The sequence below is a fragment of the Gallinula chloropus genome (assembly GCF_964237585.1).
Source record: "Gallinula chloropus genome assembly, chromosome: 12".
Taxonomy (NCBI): domain Eukaryota; kingdom Metazoa; phylum Chordata; class Aves; order Gruiformes; family Rallidae; genus Gallinula; species Gallinula chloropus.
Genome location: NC_140097.1, coordinates 15,775,648 through 15,793,060, shown reverse-complemented (window position 1 = coordinate 15,793,060; position 17,413 = coordinate 15,775,648). Strand labels below are relative to the sequence as shown.

Here is a 17,413-nt window from a genome sequence, read left to right as displayed (position 1 = left end):
TCCAGGAGGAAGCCTGCCCGTCCATAAATCCATGGGGAAACCTTCAGGAAAGCAGTGTTAACCCTACAGGAGGTATCCTAGTGTCCACCCCACCCTTGATTGCTCCATCCAGATCAAAATGTAGTCTTTCCCTTTTCAACCACAAAATGTGTGGCAAAGTCATGCCAGCGTCAAGTATTCGTATTACAAGTCAGGCTGCCCCCGTATCACGTCATTTCCGTCCAAGAAATCTGAGACTTGTGTGGTTGGTTTGTTTGAAACATCAGGACCGAAACTTCTCCCTCCAAATACAAGCTAGAGACCTGTGTTTGTTTTAAAACAGAAGCTGTGATTTTCATATATTTATACAAATCCACCATTTGTGTCTTAAGAAAACAAGAAATACCATGCGACTTGCGACAGAGCCCACGGGATCTGGCAGCACCACACGCCGCAGTGTCCCACGGGTACACCAAGGTTGTCCCACAGGAGATGTTTCTGTATGGACTTGCTGCCATAGGTACAAGGGTCGCTGGGGTCCCCTTACAGAGCACCCAACACTCCCCAGGGACAGGCACTCCAGGTTTCCAGCACGGAAAATGCATTCTTTACTTCAAAGAATGAATTTTCATTTCAAAGGACGCAAGGATCAGATACTCTCCTACAGCACATACTATGTCAGCTGGCTTAAAACTCTCCGGTTGGTATTTAGCATAAGATCTTAAAAACTGTCTTTCCTATAAGCAGCTGAAGCTTACCAAGAGACCAGTGCAGCAACCTCCACAGAGCTGCTCGCTCTAGGAAAAGCTTTTAAATACAGGATGAGGGAATGCAAATAAGCAATCGCTCCAATAAACACCAGGGTTTCATCTGTGGAGACCTATCCAGTCATACTGCAACGTACAGCAATGACACTACAAGCATCCGTGCAGGGAGGGGGCTGCCTGGAGCTTGTTTGTAGACTTTGTAGCATTTTAATTTTGCCTTTAAGACCAAGCTACCAGCTCCATAAAACACAGGAGGGAACGCAGGCCTGCTGTTGGGAGGAATGGGGACCTGCATCCAGTTGAAACTACGTTTAGGGGTTAATGTAATAAATGGGGGGGGGGGGGGGGGGGGGTATGTGTGTGTGTTTAAATGTCTATTTTAGATTCTCAGCTGCTTTCATCTCCTGCCCATGCAGCATGTATTGTCCTTCTGACAATAAACGATGTTTCCATGAGCACTAAAGGTAACTCCAGGGGCTGCAGCTGCCACCAACCCAGCACAGTCCCGAAGGAACTCAGCCAGAAATCTTACAGAAGCAGTAAGGGTGTCATCTCCTTATCTCTGCCTAACTTTGCTGCCTGTTGTGCTAGATGCCTCAGTTAATGATAGCAATCCAGTGCTCAGGCAGTAAATACACCTCCCTCCTGTCGCTTCCAGTGGCTGGCCCTGTCCTTGTCACCTCAAGGTTTTCCTTTCCCCCAGCACACATTACTCATCTTGGCCTCATCTGTGGATGTCCCTGGGCTCCCTGCTCACACTGTGTGTGACCAGGACATCCCAACACCTGATTTTATTTCACTCAGTAACTTGCAATCGTATCATCTTATTTTAACATCACACGAAAGAATTAAAATGCCAGGGAGCTAAATCATTAAATCCAATTAGCATAATGGCAGAGCTGTGGAAGAGAAAGGAAATTCAAGAGAGCAGCAGAGAGGCAGGATTGAGCGGGGCTGGGTCACCCTTCACACGTGTATCTTACCTGCTTTTAAAATGTCAAGCACCATATTACTGGTAGGACCAAGCAGCTCTTTCCCATGCCTACAGCTCGGTTTGATCCTGGGCTGAGATGCACCTCCTTTGCTAACTGATTGTTCCATCATTGGTCTGACATACATATCAGAGAGGCACCTTCATTTGGGTACTTCTGGAGGTTCTCTACTCTCCCCTTGTCAAAGTTAGATTTGCCCTTTCCCATCTTCCAAGCCCTTCCTTGTCCCGTCGCAGCTTCCTGAAGCTGGCAGTTCAAGTATTGCTTAGTGCTTTAGGATTGATTTCATCACAGAATCAAATTCATCTTAGTATTTGTGATCTTTTCCTTGCATTGTTCTAGGCTGTAGTCCCAGCCCTGCATTAAAATTCACTGCATTAACCAGTGAACTTTTCAGTGACGCCTGATGCAGGGCAGTCAGCTCTGGGTCCATTTTGGGTTTTCCCAAGAAAAACCTCTAGTTTTACTCTTGGTTTCTTCCACCGTGTTTTTCTCTTCCTTCTCTTCCTTTGCTTGCTGTAGCTAATGCTACCTCTTCCCTTTCTGAACATCTTTGCTCACCTCCTTTTGTGCCACCCCTTGGTCATCTGCCAAATTTTCACTTGTTGAGTTTTTCTGCTCTGATTTTCATGTCCTGAGTTCCTCAGGCAGCTGTATCAGATTTTGCTGTCCTCTGCATGGGGTTTGCCTGGCATGCCTTCAGCAGGTCTCTGCCAGCAACTGCCAGCTCTCCTGCACTCCATCCATCTATACTGACCGAAGCTGATTGCCTTGAGATCCCACAAACAGTGATCCAAAAGTGAAGCCCCGGAGCTCTCCCAGACTGCAGCAGGCTGCGAGACCCTGGATCTTCCCTGTGCAGGGACATCTCTCTGGGTAGATTTTGCCAAGACTCAAAGATCATCCATTGGTAATTTCAGGAGGACTCAAAGGTCCGATTTCAAGAGGTTCACTGACAGCCTGTTGAGGAATGCTGGCATGTAAATTGAGCAATTCATGAAACTCACAAAAAGGGAAATGTTAACCATAGGTTAACTGCATGTGCAGTCTAGTTCAAAATGACTTGCCCGTCTGCCTGTCTGTGTGTAACTTGATCTAGGATTGTTTGTCTTTCTGTCTGTGTGATTTGATTTATCCCCCATCTGGGTGTGCAACCTTGCTGTAACCCTATCCAGTCTCGAATAACTAAGTCACTATCTTGATTGTAACTAATTCCGTTGAATTGCTCTGTTCAATTGGCTGCTGATTAAGTGCTGGTAATAATTATGCAACCCAATATTATGATCTATCTCAAAAATATCATTAAATCCAGTATATAACAGTATCTCCTTTGTTGCAGCTGCTCTGATGGTTGGAATGCATTGCTTTGAGCAGACATTTCCCATATTTGCATACTGAGGGGACCCATCCAGGCCCTCTTAGTGAGTGCCTTGGGCTGGGACTTGACAACCCATCTCCTCCAAAACTTCCTTACCCCTTTGCATCCTCCCAAACAGTGCCAGCTGTGCTGCAAGCTGCCAATAGGACAGTGCCAGCCCTGCTTGCAGCCCAAAGCCAACGCTGCACGTGGGATGCAGGAGCACAGTTGGGTACTGAAAACCTGCAGGCAAAATGGGTCACAGCACAAATATACTCCAATAAACACTGGCTAGTTTTACTTTAATGTAGTGAGAACTTAATTGAGTGCTGAGGAGTCTATCTGTTCTCCTTTTTGCAGCACATACTGGGCAGGACATTGCAGGAGTGCAGCCTGGTGCGAGGTATAGAAGAAGAACCACAACAAAAAAGCTCATCTGCTGCAGCTTCCAAAGAGCTGAAGCTCAAGCAGCTGGTTTTGATCTCTGCTGAGTATGGCCAGGATGGAACAGGGCATTTCTAGGCCTGCCAGTAAGCTACAATATTTTGAACTTCAAAACTGAAACTTCAGAACTGAAGGTTTTAAGAGGACACCTGATTCATAACAAGCAGGATAGACAATTAAACAATTACTGGAGCTTGCTATAAGATCGTATTTCCATCATGGCAGGAATGTGATGACACCCATTAGACCAGTGATGACAGGAGAATAAATAAGGCTTCAACTGGAACAAACATAACTATCCCGTGTAGCTGTTAAGATACACACCCGTGTGCAGATAAACAGCACAGTAAGAGCCGTATCAGTTACTCAACTGTTCAAAATGGACAAAACAAGGAAAAACCCACCTTGTCTCCTCACACGGTGAACAGACTAACAACAGGTTTCCCAACAAGCGACACGATGCCTTTATCTGGAGTTCTCCGACAGGGATTCTGCAGCAACCCTCCAAGCCATGCTGCGCCAGGGAGCCTGTGCTTCCCCCCACAAGCCTGCACACCGGCTGCTCCCTGCCAGTGACACGCACAGCAGCAACAGGCACAACTACAGCTCAGCAGCACACACCTGCAGAGAGCAAAGGGACCACAGCAGGGTGGCACATCCTCCATACGGCCTCCCCTCTCCGACACGCTGGAGACCTGCCTCTACTGCAGCCCCTTTCACATGGGCTCTCAATGGAAGAAAAAGGCCTTCCTGATACAAAACAGCAGGAGCTTTTAATTAAAACCAAAATTTTATTGTATTTCTAGCATACTACTGTGCAAAAATGTGTGTGGGGGGAGTTTCATTCTGAAAGGCATACAAACCCCACTGGTTAAAAGAAGGTTGCGATCCTACGAATGTGTAATTATCATCAGTGAGGTTGTAGGAGCACACATACACCCCAGCTACCCTCTCTCTCTCTGGATGAATGGTGTTATGCCTTTGCCATGGCCACAATGCACAGAGAACAGCTACGGACCGCCCGCCTCAGCATTCATGTTTCTAATTGTATCAGACCTTGAAGCGTTTCTGTGAAATAACCATCTTGGAATATAGAAAACCTGCAAATTCATATGAATAATTAACTTTCTATGTTGTCTTTAAGGCACATATTTTTATCCAAATTTCATTTTGGTCCAGAGGAGCAGTTGTAGTTCAGACACCAGCTATCCAGGTAGCTGACGGCTCAGTTTGTTATAATTATCCTTCTGTCCGTAGACTTCAACAACGTGTATTGAATTCACTGTCTGTACCGCAGCGTTGTGTCCCGGTGCAGCTGGTTGCACTGGTGCACCACTGCTCTTGGGTAACTTAGGCAGGTGATGGTTGTCTTTGCAACGCCCAGGAGCTCTGACGTCCCGAGTCCATTCCTCCTGGAACCTGTAAGCACAAAGGAGAAAGTTATTTCCATTTCATTTCCTCTGGTGAGGACACACACAGAACTTTCTAATCCATCTCATTTGCACACCAGGCATTTTGTAAGCTACTTGTGCTGTAACATGAGGAATGACTTCTCTGAGACTTAAACCAGTTGGCAGCAGTGGGCTAAATAACCGTGTCTCCGTAAAAGCTGGTGCAGACCTTGGAAAGAATTGTGAGGCTGGTTTTATTTGGGGTTGGGGCAGATGTTTATCATTTGCTTTCTGCTGAATGAGTCCCCAGCTTCAATTTAACGCTACACTACCTGGCATATATTACTGAGAGCACTTGAACACTGAGACGGGCACAGAAGGTAAGTCCTGGCTTGGTTAGCAGGGCACTGTTGGGAGCACAAGAGCCAGTTGGGCTCCGTGGGATTCGAGGTGTTATTTGCAGAACTGCCAGCCACATCGTGTCTTGTGCTGGCCCCTGACCTGGCCAACGCCTGGTGTTCCCAGAAGGGACCTCAGGCTGGGGCTCAGCATTTGCACCAGTGGTTAACAATCCATCCTGCACACTTACATCCCACTTAACGCTGTGGGGTAAGCCAGCACAGGCTTCTGACCCAGACAGCGAATCAGCCAGCAGTGGGTGGTGTGTGCAGAGCAGCAGCACACAGAGATGTCAGAGATGTGGAAAAGACACTCAGTAAACTACACACTACTTGTTCCAGGAAATGGGGGGGGGCTGGGTCATCTTGTTCTCAAGCAGCTGCAAGAGGCACCATGCAGCTGGCTGCAAGCACACAGCTCTGGACCAGATGCAGGTAAGACACAGCCCTTTGGAGTCTGTGCCAAATTGCTGTAGTTTGAGTGTGTCGGCTTTGTAAAGCATTGGTTATTCCACAGCAGCTGCTTGCCTGCAGCTGAAGTTGCTTGCCTCACGCTTGCCGCAGGAGCGCTAGCTCACAGGGCTCCTCTGGCTTCCTCCTAAGCCATCGGCGTCGGCTACTGAACGCAACAGCCCGCACACCCACACCCAGGACGTGGTCTCACCCGTTTGCATCTGAGAAGCCGGTCAGGAAACAGAAGCTGCTTCTGCAATTACTGGTTAGAGAACAGCAGCAGACACGGTCATACGTGACACATGTGCACACAGGAACAAGTCTTGTAGAGAGCAAGTACACTGCAGATATGTCTCTGGTGTGAAGGAGAACAAACCTTGCTCTTGGCTGGAAGCTGCAGGACGCAGCTGTCGGGGCACGAGCAACAGTCAGGCCGTGTAAAGGCATCTGCAAACAGCCCTGCGCCTGATGTGAGGGCACTCCTGTACCAGCCTGGCCAGAACATACTCATCAAGGGGGAGCTCACAGGAGCAGAATTTACTCTCCAGTAATTTGCATCACAACAACAATCTCATCTGTTTCACAGAAACCCCAGCCTGGTAACTGTACCCACTCTGATGGATGAAAAGCTGGACATGAGCCAGTCTGTGATGCTATGTACTGACCTGTCCTGTTTTATTGTGCCTTTTCACCTCGGTGTGCCAAGCCCTCATGTACCTTTGAGTTGGACACCTGAGCACCTACCCAAGCTCCCCTGTGTGCTGCCAGGGAACGGAAGTGACATGCAGACATGCTGCAGATCTCACTGCTGAAAGGAAATCTCATGGGATACTTGCTACTGCACACTGATTATTTTTTTTATAGAACGAGGAACTTGGTTCCGACTTCCTGAAGTGGCAGCCAATAGTAAAATAAAAATAAAATCAGAAGAGCACGTACAGGGAGAAGAGCTGGGGTAAAATTCTGCGTGAAGTAGCTGAAGTCTTTGCTGGCACAGGTAAATGTGCTCACACTAGGCTCTCCTACACACATGGCTATCAGTCAGACACAGCCTTCAGTTCACTTTCATCCTTGGGAGCTCTGTACTTTATCCTGAATAAGCATGACTTCTCTGAGCGATTTGACTTTCCTTAACTCCAGCTGAACTACTTCAGAACATTGCAGGGAGAGGATCAGAAGACCTCCTTGTACTCTAACGTACATGTACTTGGGAATGCCAACCCACCCGAGGATGCTGCTAGGTGCTGGACAGGCCAGCTTGATCCATTTGACAAGGACAGATAAAGTTGGAACTCCCATCTAGGGAGAACAGCCACCATAACATTTGTCAGGGGGTTTAGAGGATTCACAAGAACTTTGTTTTGTGTGCCTTGGGAACCGTTCATAGCCAGAAGGGAAAAGGCTGCTAACGGGACATACAAATAGTGGGAGAAGCAGAGCGGTGGCCCAGTGCTGGCACAGAGAAGGGATTTTACACTGAAGGGCAGGGGGAAATTCTCTGTTGCTGTACGTCTGGCGCCTTTGCACAAGACCCTGGGTTAATCATGGACAAGAACAGTAACGGCTGCTTCACGGGAAGCACATGTTCCTGTGCACAGCCCCTCCATGCTCGTTGCAATGAGCGTTCAGATTGTAATGCAGAAATCAGTACGACTCAGCAGCCAGACCCCCTGTGACAGGGCCCCACAACGAAACCACAGCTCACTTCCCCTGCCTGATCTTTCTTTGAAACACAGGTGTCAGAAGGTATCGGGAGATTTTTGTCTCTGAGACTTGGCAGTGAGGAACACAGAGCACAGAAACAACCAAATAGAGGGGAAAAACCACTCCAGGAATGGAGAAGCTCAAGGTGGGACAACTTACCAGAGCGGGACAATAGAAAAGCTGGGTAAGGAAATCTGCCACTTGCCTCTGCAGGGTCTCCTGCCCTGGCCCTAAGTGCCACACAATCAAACATTGCCTGTGTAGGGAACCACAGTAATTACACACAATTGTATCCAACAGGTCATTTGCTCTTTGGAGCCACTTCACTGGATGCTTTATGTAGCGAAGTCTTAAATATCACAGTGAAGACCAGTCCTACAATGCTTCCTGCACAGCAGCCCACCTGGGGCTCTCTGCCATTAAAGGGTGAGGGGGGCACGTTCACACCCACACAGACCTTCAGGTACACTGTGCACACCATCCCGCATATGTTCCCCAGCCTCAGGCACAGGAGCCAGCGGGGCTGCGCTCTGCCTGCTCCCTGCCTGCCCCAGCTTTCAGCAATTCCTGACAGCGAGACTCAATGTAAAAGAGAAGGCATGGATCTTTTGGAAGGAGTGAATGTCCAGCTCTCTGCTGAGACTGCGGACCTTCAAAAGCACCCAGATCAGTTGGTTTCCCCAGGACCTCTAGCAGTCTTGCATTAAGTCACTGTTGTAGAAGACACTTTACCCCCTTAATTCTCCCACTGACGCATCTCCTGGCAGTCAGTCTAGGTGTCCTGGTGGGTTTTTCTTGCTCTGCTTATGTTTTCCATTGAGCTTTGCAGCAGCCTGTCTCTCAACACAGGTATTTCTTCAAGTGCTGTCCCTGTTCACGGTGGTAAATCTATACCATGTTACCTTGCTAGCAGAAGGCCATCAGATCCTTCAGATTTTTAATCTCTGCTACATAAATAGCAGATAAGTAGCTACATAATTAGAGATTTTTTTCAGGGGAAAAAGGCAGCTGGGAAAATGCCCTCAAGGGAGCAGAGGGTGAGGTAGGAGTTTGGCCAAGTGTCCCATCCTATCTCATCCATACTTCTAGAGGGTCCTCAGGCTTACAGCCGTGCTCCTCAGTGAGCCTGGGCAGAAAGGAACACTTTTTAGAGCAACATGAGTCTCTGTTTTGCACCTTCCTTGCAACTCCTTACACAAAATAGTGGACAACTTCCACCACTATAGACAATAGATCAAAGAGAAAAAGAAACACCTTTCATTTTCCCGAGGAAGCCAAAACAATGAGCTAATTTTGCCAACCTTGCCTATGAGCTCTCAGACTGACTGAAAAGGCTGAGCTGCCTCTCTGAAGAGCATGCTGGCTTTGGGTTTCTTCAGAAAAACTTTTCACTTGGACATCTTTGTTGTCAGATTGTCCTTATTTGCTTTCTGCCAGGCACATTGGTAATGCAGCTTGCAGGCAGAAAGGGCTCTGATACAAAAACTTCAGGTACTAAAAATATCTTCTGTGGGAGAATATACTAACCTGTTTCTCTGCAGAAGAGATTTTTTTCTTCTTGATAATATGCTCCAGCTACAGTGGACATCTGAAAGAGGACTTTAAACCTACTGAGACATGGGCTTTTCCATTTGACTCGCTCCTGCAGTCAGATCAGCTACTTCATAGAGAATGTTTTATAACTTGGCCTAGAGCTGTGTAAAATAATTCACCTTAAAACAGCCCAAACTTAAAATGCACAACTTCTTCCAAGTGCTTCTACGCCGGGGGAAAAAAAACAACCCACCAAATTTCTTTGCTGCTCTCTGAGTGTATTTTTGAGATGGACTAGTTTCTTTATAGTTGTCGTCTTAACTGACAGAGGATGAAGAGGAGTTAGTCTACAGCTAAACTCAGTTCTGCCTCAGCATAGACCATCAAGTCTCCCTTGCAAAACAATGGCACACCCCTGAGCCAAGGGTGCATCTACTCCAGGCCAGGTTACAGGACTGTTACGCTGAAAAACCAAAGCAAATAGAGGCTCTCTTAGGTGTGGCTATTTCTTACCCAAATTAGGAAGCTGATGCAAACCAAAACAAGTCCTCTCAGCATTTTCTTACCACTAGCTGTCTGTATTTCTCCTGGGACTGCTATCTTCCTGAGCACACTGCCTTATAAATATGCTGTGGCTCAAAGAGTAGAGTGCCCAGTTCTTTAATGTCTTTGCACGCCAAAAAGGGTTTACTGCTTGCTCTCATGATGCTTACTCTAGACTGTGTGTTTATTTATGATTTCTCCTAGAGAAAGGACTACTTAATGGAAAAGGAAGGACTGCTTAATGGAAAAGAGGAGGCTGCTATTTCAGTCCGGGAGCCACATGTGATCTGCTGGAGCTTTTCCACCTTCCTCCAAGGAGGGGATTCCCAAGCCCTAGCTGGCCTCAACTCACCAGCACCAACTGTTCACCCGGGGAACAGATCCTGTCGCCACACCAGGAGCACACTTATGTCAAATACCCTCTTAAACCCAGGACCACGTCTCAAATGTGAGATGCTCTGAGATGCCAAATGTCCCTCATGCCCAGGACACTCCCCAGGAGACTCCAGGCAGGTGTGCAGTGGCCTCTGCTGCCTGAAAAGTCTCTTGCTGTGGAGAGTTGATGCCAACCGTCCTGGTTTCATTCTCACACAGAACTGTGAAGACTTTTAAAATGTAAAAGAGAGCAGAATATAATTTACCCATTTTAGGCTTTTCTCCGGATACGTTCTGCAGACAGGCTGTGGGACCAATTCTAAATGTACTCCCATGTACAAGGACAAGCCCTGCCTCTGCCTTGCAATCCTCCCAGGGGGCTGTTTTGGAGATTCACACACATTGTCCTCCTCTAAGTATGTGGCCCAGAGCTGCAGCTAATCTCCCTCCCAGAGACGACAGGCCCTTTCCTTCAGCTAATCAGTCTGGAGCCTCTGCATCACACAGCGACCTGCTATCTCTGCTCTATGTGCTAAGCTTCTGAGAAGCAACACTGGGGAAAACACGTCCCTCTCAGCGGCCCCATGCCTTTTAACTTGTCTTTCCCTGCTCAGCGTTAGGTAGCTCTTCAAGTAGTACAAAAGAGCAAAGACGCTGTAAAAGCTTGCAGCTCCTGCATATGAGACTTCCTGCCATAAAATGGGTATTTTTATCCTTGCTAAGATTCCTGTCATTCAAACTAAAGAGGTGGCATCAACAGTGACAGCACTCCGTAGTTAAAGATCCCAGGGATTCTGGACATACTTCTCAGCGGTTTAAAGCAATCCATTCAAGAAGCTGAGGCATCAGAATGACAATTCGTTGTAATTAGAGTCATTGCAACTAGTATTCAACGTTTCCCTGTAATTGCACCACATTTTTTTTCCAAACACAAGGGGAAAAGACCTTGTTTTGTGGCAGCACAGTGCTGTCCAACAGCTGGGCTTCTACATCATTTATAACGGCTGCACACCAGCATTCTGCATCCACATTATGTCACCTCATTACGGCAAAATTACTGCCGTACCAAGGCACCTCTTCAACAGACGATGGGTTTTAAATCCTGAATTACTCTGTAAACCACCACAAATATCTTACCTGTCCAAAAGCATTGCCCTTTTGTTTTATTTTATATTGCCTTGCCTGAGAGAATTGGCTTTTTATTTCATTTGTTCTCAGAGGCTTTTTGATCTTTAAAGTGGTGAATCAAAATTTTAATCTCTAGTTAATCTTAAAATCTATTTCAATTAAATCTGAAAAGTAGCATGACCTACATCCTTTTCTAGTCAAAAATAGGCTAAGATGCACTCCAGAGGGTCATCTTCAAGGGTGGAGGAGTTCTCACTCTTCCAGATACTTCACATGTTACATGAAGGAGCAGCAGAACAGTTTTCTTTAAGAAAATGCTATCGTAAAACTGACATAAATTGCCAAGCCTCCACCCACTCCTTTCTCAGACAAGGGCACCAGTCATCTCACAGCCCTCCCCTTCTAAGTGGGTTGCAGAGCTATTTCCCATGGCTGTATCACAGAGAACAACGTGTCCTGCAGCCCTGAAAATGGCAGGGACACAACGATCAGCCTCCCCTGCTTCTTAGGACAGCTCCTTATCAGAAAAATGAAGTAGGATTACTGATTTGCTCAGAAGTTCAGAGATGCATTGCACAAATTCCTCAAAATGTCTGAAGCATTAACACAAGAATAGCATAGGGTAGGGTAGGACAGAGTAGGGTAGGGTATACTATTTCAGTTGGAGGAAACATACAACAATCATCTGATCTAACTGCCCAAACACTTCAGGGGTGGCCAAAACTTAAAGCCTATTATTAAAGGCATTGTCCACGTGCCTCTTGAACACCGATGGGCTCTCCAGAAGGAGATGGGTTTAACCACCTCTTGGTAAAGAAATTCTTCCTCATCTCCAGTTTGAACCTTCCTTCAGGAGCATTGGCTAAATTACCTTTCAGCCTGTTTGTGACCACACACACACCCCTCAGTTCACATGCACACAGACAATCTTTCCTCTGGCCTTTCTTGCCCTCAATTTTTCTGGTTTTTTCCAACCACATCGCATACATTTAATTATTTCCTTGGACAATCAACACTGTAAGATCTCCACCTCCACATCTCCACCAGCATGGTTAGAGATTTCCTCTGAGCATAGGCTGCCCACACACCCACTTCGTGCTCAACAGAGAAAGGTACTGCAGATATAACCCAGGTCGGAAACGTGTCCTGTCACCAGGGTCTTCTGAGCATCGGCCAGCTTCATGTCTGCACCTCCCCAGGGATTTGCCTACACTGTCCTGCTTTTCCCAATAAGCTGGATGTGCACAGGATGATGAGACTTAAGCCTAATTCCCTGCACACAAAAGATAAGTCTTGCAAGTGAAACACAAAGCAGACGGATCATTTGCTGTCTTCAAAAGTTGGCGTGAAGTAGGTTAGCCAAAATCCTGCGTCTCATCCTGCACACATACCCATTTAACAGGATCAAACGGTAGAAACCGGTGTCTTTTACTAACCTCAGTTAAATAGATCTTATTTGAGTGAAGAATGGAAACAAGGTACAAACTGTTGAAGGGTCACACCTGTTCCTAGAGCAATTCCAAGACAGTTTTATACAGGAGCTGTAACAGCTTCAGCACCATTTCCATCTCGGATTAGAAGCAGCGCCCATTCTCCACGTGAGACACAGCTAAACTTTTGGCTCTGGGGCGCACAGACCTGCTCTCCTAACTGGTTTTTGCTCTGGCTAGTGATTGAACACGATCACATCACCTCTGCCTGGGGAAAATAAAGTAGACCTTGATTAACAGGGGACTCGTGTCAGGAGGAGGGTATGCACACCAGTATTTAACACAGCATGTGTATTGTTCTACATCAGAAATTGCTCACAGGCTTTCCTTGCCCTGCTCTCTGCAGTTCCCCACTGGAGTTTATATATTCTCCAGTTTTCTAAAGAAATAACAAACATGTTGATTTCTGGCCCCAGAGAAGCTGCTTATCCAGAGGAATTGGCTGCTCCCTGCTACTGGCAGTTATGAAAAGGCATGCAGAACTCGGTACGTGTAGTACAGCAGCTTCTGCTGGGTGAAGCTGTGCAGATAAGACCCCAGGAGGAGTGTGAGGCTCCAGCAGAGCACTAACCTCTCTTCACAGCCCCTAACTCCATCCTGACCAAAACCAGGACATAAGCTTACCCACGCTATTTTAAAAGCAGATTACACTTGTACAAAACATTAACAGCGCAGCAGATTGGAGTTGCCTCAAATTAAAAATTGCATCCTGAGTCTTCTAAAAGCTGTTTAGGTTATCATCAGCATTTAATTAGCTTTATCCATCTTTCTGAAATCACCCAAAGCTAGGAAATGAGTAAGCAGTCGTCAGACTTTTGTGCTGGTGCTCCATTTGAATATAATTTCCAGCTGCACTGTGATATGGAAGCAGGTTTATAATCTGCATAAAATTGTTTTCTGCAGGTAACCACCACAAATCACAGATACTGCTGTACATAAAAGCTGTACAAGTGAGCGCTGAATTAAAAGCAAACAAGGACTGTGCTATCTATTATCATACATGATGACAAAGTAGAACCGGGAGGACATAAAAGACACGATGACGTGTGTTTATATGAATGGTAATAGCAAAACAGCAACTAGAATTTATCATTTTTCTGGTTTGCTTTTGCTAGCAGCACTGCAGCCAGCATTAACACAGCTGGGCACTTTCAGAGGCTCACCATCCTCGCATATGGAGACCACAACACTTTTTTTCAGTGCGGATGTTTCTTCGGAGGACCCCGGGGCCAGGGGTCCCAGGCTGCCCTGCAGATGGGGACCCCATTGTGTTCGCCCTGCACACCCTGATAACAAAATGGTGTTTCTCAAAAGAGCTCTGCTGTCACTGAGGGATGAACAGCAATGTTCAGTGCTCACCTCAAGTCATGCTGGGTGTCCTTGGCTCCTCTCCTCAAGCTTTCAGCGAGCTGGCACCTTGATATAGGGCAGCAACTTCTTTTCTGAAGTTCAGCATCAACTTAACGAAGCCAATTAAAGTTTCTCTTCTGTTAATCTGGTGCAGCCTCACCCACAGACCAGGTTAAGCCAGGCATTGCTGGGGTGGATGGAAGCAGCTGTAGGAGGGCAGTGCTGCCCAGCTTCCCTGCTGCCTCATGTTTGGGCAGCAGCGATTCCCCACAAGACAAGAGGGGCCAAGGACAAGCCCTGACAACCCACCTTTAAAAACCCTTTCAAGGAATCCTTTTTCTAAAATTCATACAACAAGCTCTTTCAAACCCACCATCCTTCAAGAGCCTTACCTGTAGAAGCCTTCATTATCGTATGCCACGTTAGTCACATCTTCAAGCGCAGATTTATTCCTGAGTTTCTTGTTGTTGTTGTTATTGTTTCTTCCCTTAAACCCAAAGTAAGCAGCTTGCATGTGCTCTAGTTCTTCAGCTCGGAGCTGGTACCACAGCTGCATATCCCTGCGAATAAAGCCAGGGGTAAAGCACATTACTGTGACAAAAAGCTGCATCACTGAGTATTCATCTGGCCACAACCCTGACTCACTGGAGTTTAGATCTAAATCCAGGCTTACCAAAGGCAGCACTTAAACATATGCTGAGCTTCAAGTGTAAGCCAAGTTTCCAGAGATTTAAACTCCTGCTTAAATACCTTCAGGTGGCAGATTCTTGAACAGTGTAAATAGGATTCTGTAAAATAGCTCTAATCTAAGCCTTTTCCAGCACTCCTCAAAAAAAACCAAGAAAGCAAACAAATGAAACAAGCCATTTCCTTCCCAGCTCCTGTGGATAGTTCAAAGGAACACCTTCCCCCCCCCCTTCCCCCCCAGTAATCAAGGCAATTTGATTCAGTAGACTTTGAGACTACAGCTAATAGGAAAAGCCACTTAAGGTGTGATGTTATACCAATGTTCTCAGGGACACGCATCAGGCCAGATCCCATTGTATGTGAAAAGGCCACAGACCATCCCTGTTTTGTGGAATTGTTTCAGGGGAAAAAGAAAAAAAAAAAAGTATTTCTTTCTGTGAATTTTTGCAGTGCTGCCACTCCTGAGGGTTCCAAAATCACTGGGCAGGTTGAAAAGATGAACTGAGTTAAAAATGGAGGAGACAGGAAACGTTGCCTTTGTGACTTGTTTGCTTCAGGATTTCCCTTTGGAAACACTCCATAAGCTTCTCAAGCTGCCCCCCATGACTGTGTGGTAAATAAAAACACAAAAATCACAATTTCTTTTCTTGTTTTTAAAACTAGTCTAAGATTCACCTAACCACAGACATTCACACAGCCCGTGGGACAAGATAAAATTGCGAGGGAGAAGCGGATTTTGGTGTCATTTCAGTCCCCTCTGGATGCATCCTGGCTCCTACCAGAGAGCACAGCAGCTATGCACATGCAGCATGATGAGGTCTGCATGAGGAGCCTAAATTATACCAGGATTTTCAGCAGCCTCTGTCCTCTTCCTCTCCAAAGGACAGAACACAAGATGGCACTTCAAAGACCATCAGACAGATAACTTACAAGGCAGGTTTGTAGGCAGAGTGATCTCTTGTGTGGATCAACTAAAAAGGCCCCAAAAACGCAGACAGGCAGGCTTCATAGCTACAGGCGAGATGAGGACATCCTCCCAACCCTGCAGGTGCCTTTTCTTCTGGGGTTGGTCCAAGCCACACTTGTTTAACTAGCGCCCTACCAAGCATTCCCATTTTGTATTGCTGTCAAGCCTGCAGCTTCTCATCAGACAAACACTCTGTGCATCCCAAAGTTGACTTGCTACGTCAATTGGCCACGCTGGAGGTCCTCTCCACATGGAGATGCTCATGCCCTTATGCCCTTGGGTGCTGCCAGCTGCAGCAGTAACCACCACATCTGGGATGGGTTACTCCTCCTTGCATGGACACTTTCTCCATCATCCCAGTTGCTTTCTGACAGTGGGGCCAAGCTGGACAATGTCTTTGGTGCCCTCACGTTCCCCCTCCATCATGGATGGGCCAGGTTGGAGCAGGTCCTTCAGCAGGCAGCAAATAGAGGGCAGAGGGCAGCAGGGGACCAGAAAGCTCTCAACAAAGGGAATAATCATCATGTCCTGAAGACAGAACCAGGTCCAAATGTCCATTGCAAAGGGCTTTTCTTCGGCAACAGAAAAGTATCAAGCCATCAAAGCCATGTGAATAGCTAATTTGGACAAAATCCCACTTAAAATAGATGAAAAACACGGACTCTGACATGAACAGTCTTATCGAAAAGAAAGGCGGCAATTCCAGAAATGCCGATCAACCCTTTTATTTAATTTCATACCATGAGTGAAAACCTAATATTATGAATGTCACTGAAGACTTTCTTTTTTGCCTCACAAAACCCTTTTGAGGGAAGCAGAGAAGCTGTATTTTGGTTGCAATCAGATTTTGAAACGACAGAATTTCCCCCCTAAGCCGGTTACCAGGCAGCTCTGGACAATACACAGCTCAGAGGAGAAAGACCTTCACCAGATGAATGCCCTCACGAGGAGGAAGATTTAAAAATCTTTTCTCAACATACCTTTGAGTCCTCCTCCTTTCATTCTTCTTCACACACTTGACAAGACAACATGTTAAAAAAGCCATGGTCATCAGGAGAATGACAGCACAGCTCACAATGGAGGCGATCACTGCAACCTTAAATCCAAAAGTCTCATATTTTGATATGGCTGCAGCAAAGAAAACACAGAAGCATGTTTCTAAGGTCAGCCCATGAATTTATCTTTCACATTTTCATCAGAGCATGCTGAAACCTGCCTGCTTTGCACTTCCCATTGGGATGTGTCAAGACACTGGAGTATCTTGGCTTCAGCTTAGAGCTACACAAGCCTCAAATTGGGCTATTCAAAAATCTCCCCTTTATAAGCTACTAATGAATTGTTCATCAGTATTTCATGCAACTAATGAAACACAATGACTTTAGCACCACAGTAGCTAAAAAGCACAACTTTGTTGGCATATCAAATGCAGAGGAGCTGGTGGACTCTTGTAAATGATTTTAACAAGGACTAGAAGGGCAAAAACAAATACTAAGAGAAAAATGAATTCAAAGAAGCACTTTAGAGCAAGGACGTGCCCATATAGTCACACATTGTATTTGGCAGGCAGCTAACAACAGGTTTTCCTACGTTTGGGGAAGGAGACAGCATGGAAAGAGGAACAGTGTCTGCAAGGCTGAGTGTTCAGCGACCTGATGCTGGAAGTGAGTTCCCTGAACAATGGGAGGAGCAGGAATGCGGTGTGGCACTGCTAATGCAGACCTCCGCCAACTCATCTGGAGCACTGAGGGTGTCTTGCTTCAAAACTCATCTCATTCTTCCAACACTGTGACAGCCAGCATCAGCTGAGCTCCACACAAAGGTCTGTATTTCCACTGGCTCTGGAGGGGAGGATCTC

The 17,413-nt window shown here is 46.4% G+C and overlaps 1 protein-coding gene across 1 annotated transcript in view; it reads right to left on the bottom strand.

Annotated features, from left to right (window-relative positions):
• SUSD3 (sushi domain containing 3) overlaps positions 1 to 17,413 on the bottom strand; it is a gene marked incomplete at both ends in the record, with an annotated part of 38,350 nt that overhangs the window by 2,354 nt on the left and 18,583 nt on the right. The window contains 3 exons of the mRNA XM_084269566.1: positions 4,762 to 4,958; positions 14,297 to 14,464; positions 16,539 to 16,686. Of these exons, the coding sequence (XP_084125692.1) occupies positions 4,762 to 4,958; positions 14,297 to 14,464; positions 16,539 to 16,686 (513 nt within the window). The remainder of the gene's footprint in view (positions 1 to 4,761; positions 4,959 to 14,296; positions 14,465 to 16,538; positions 16,687 to 17,413) is intronic.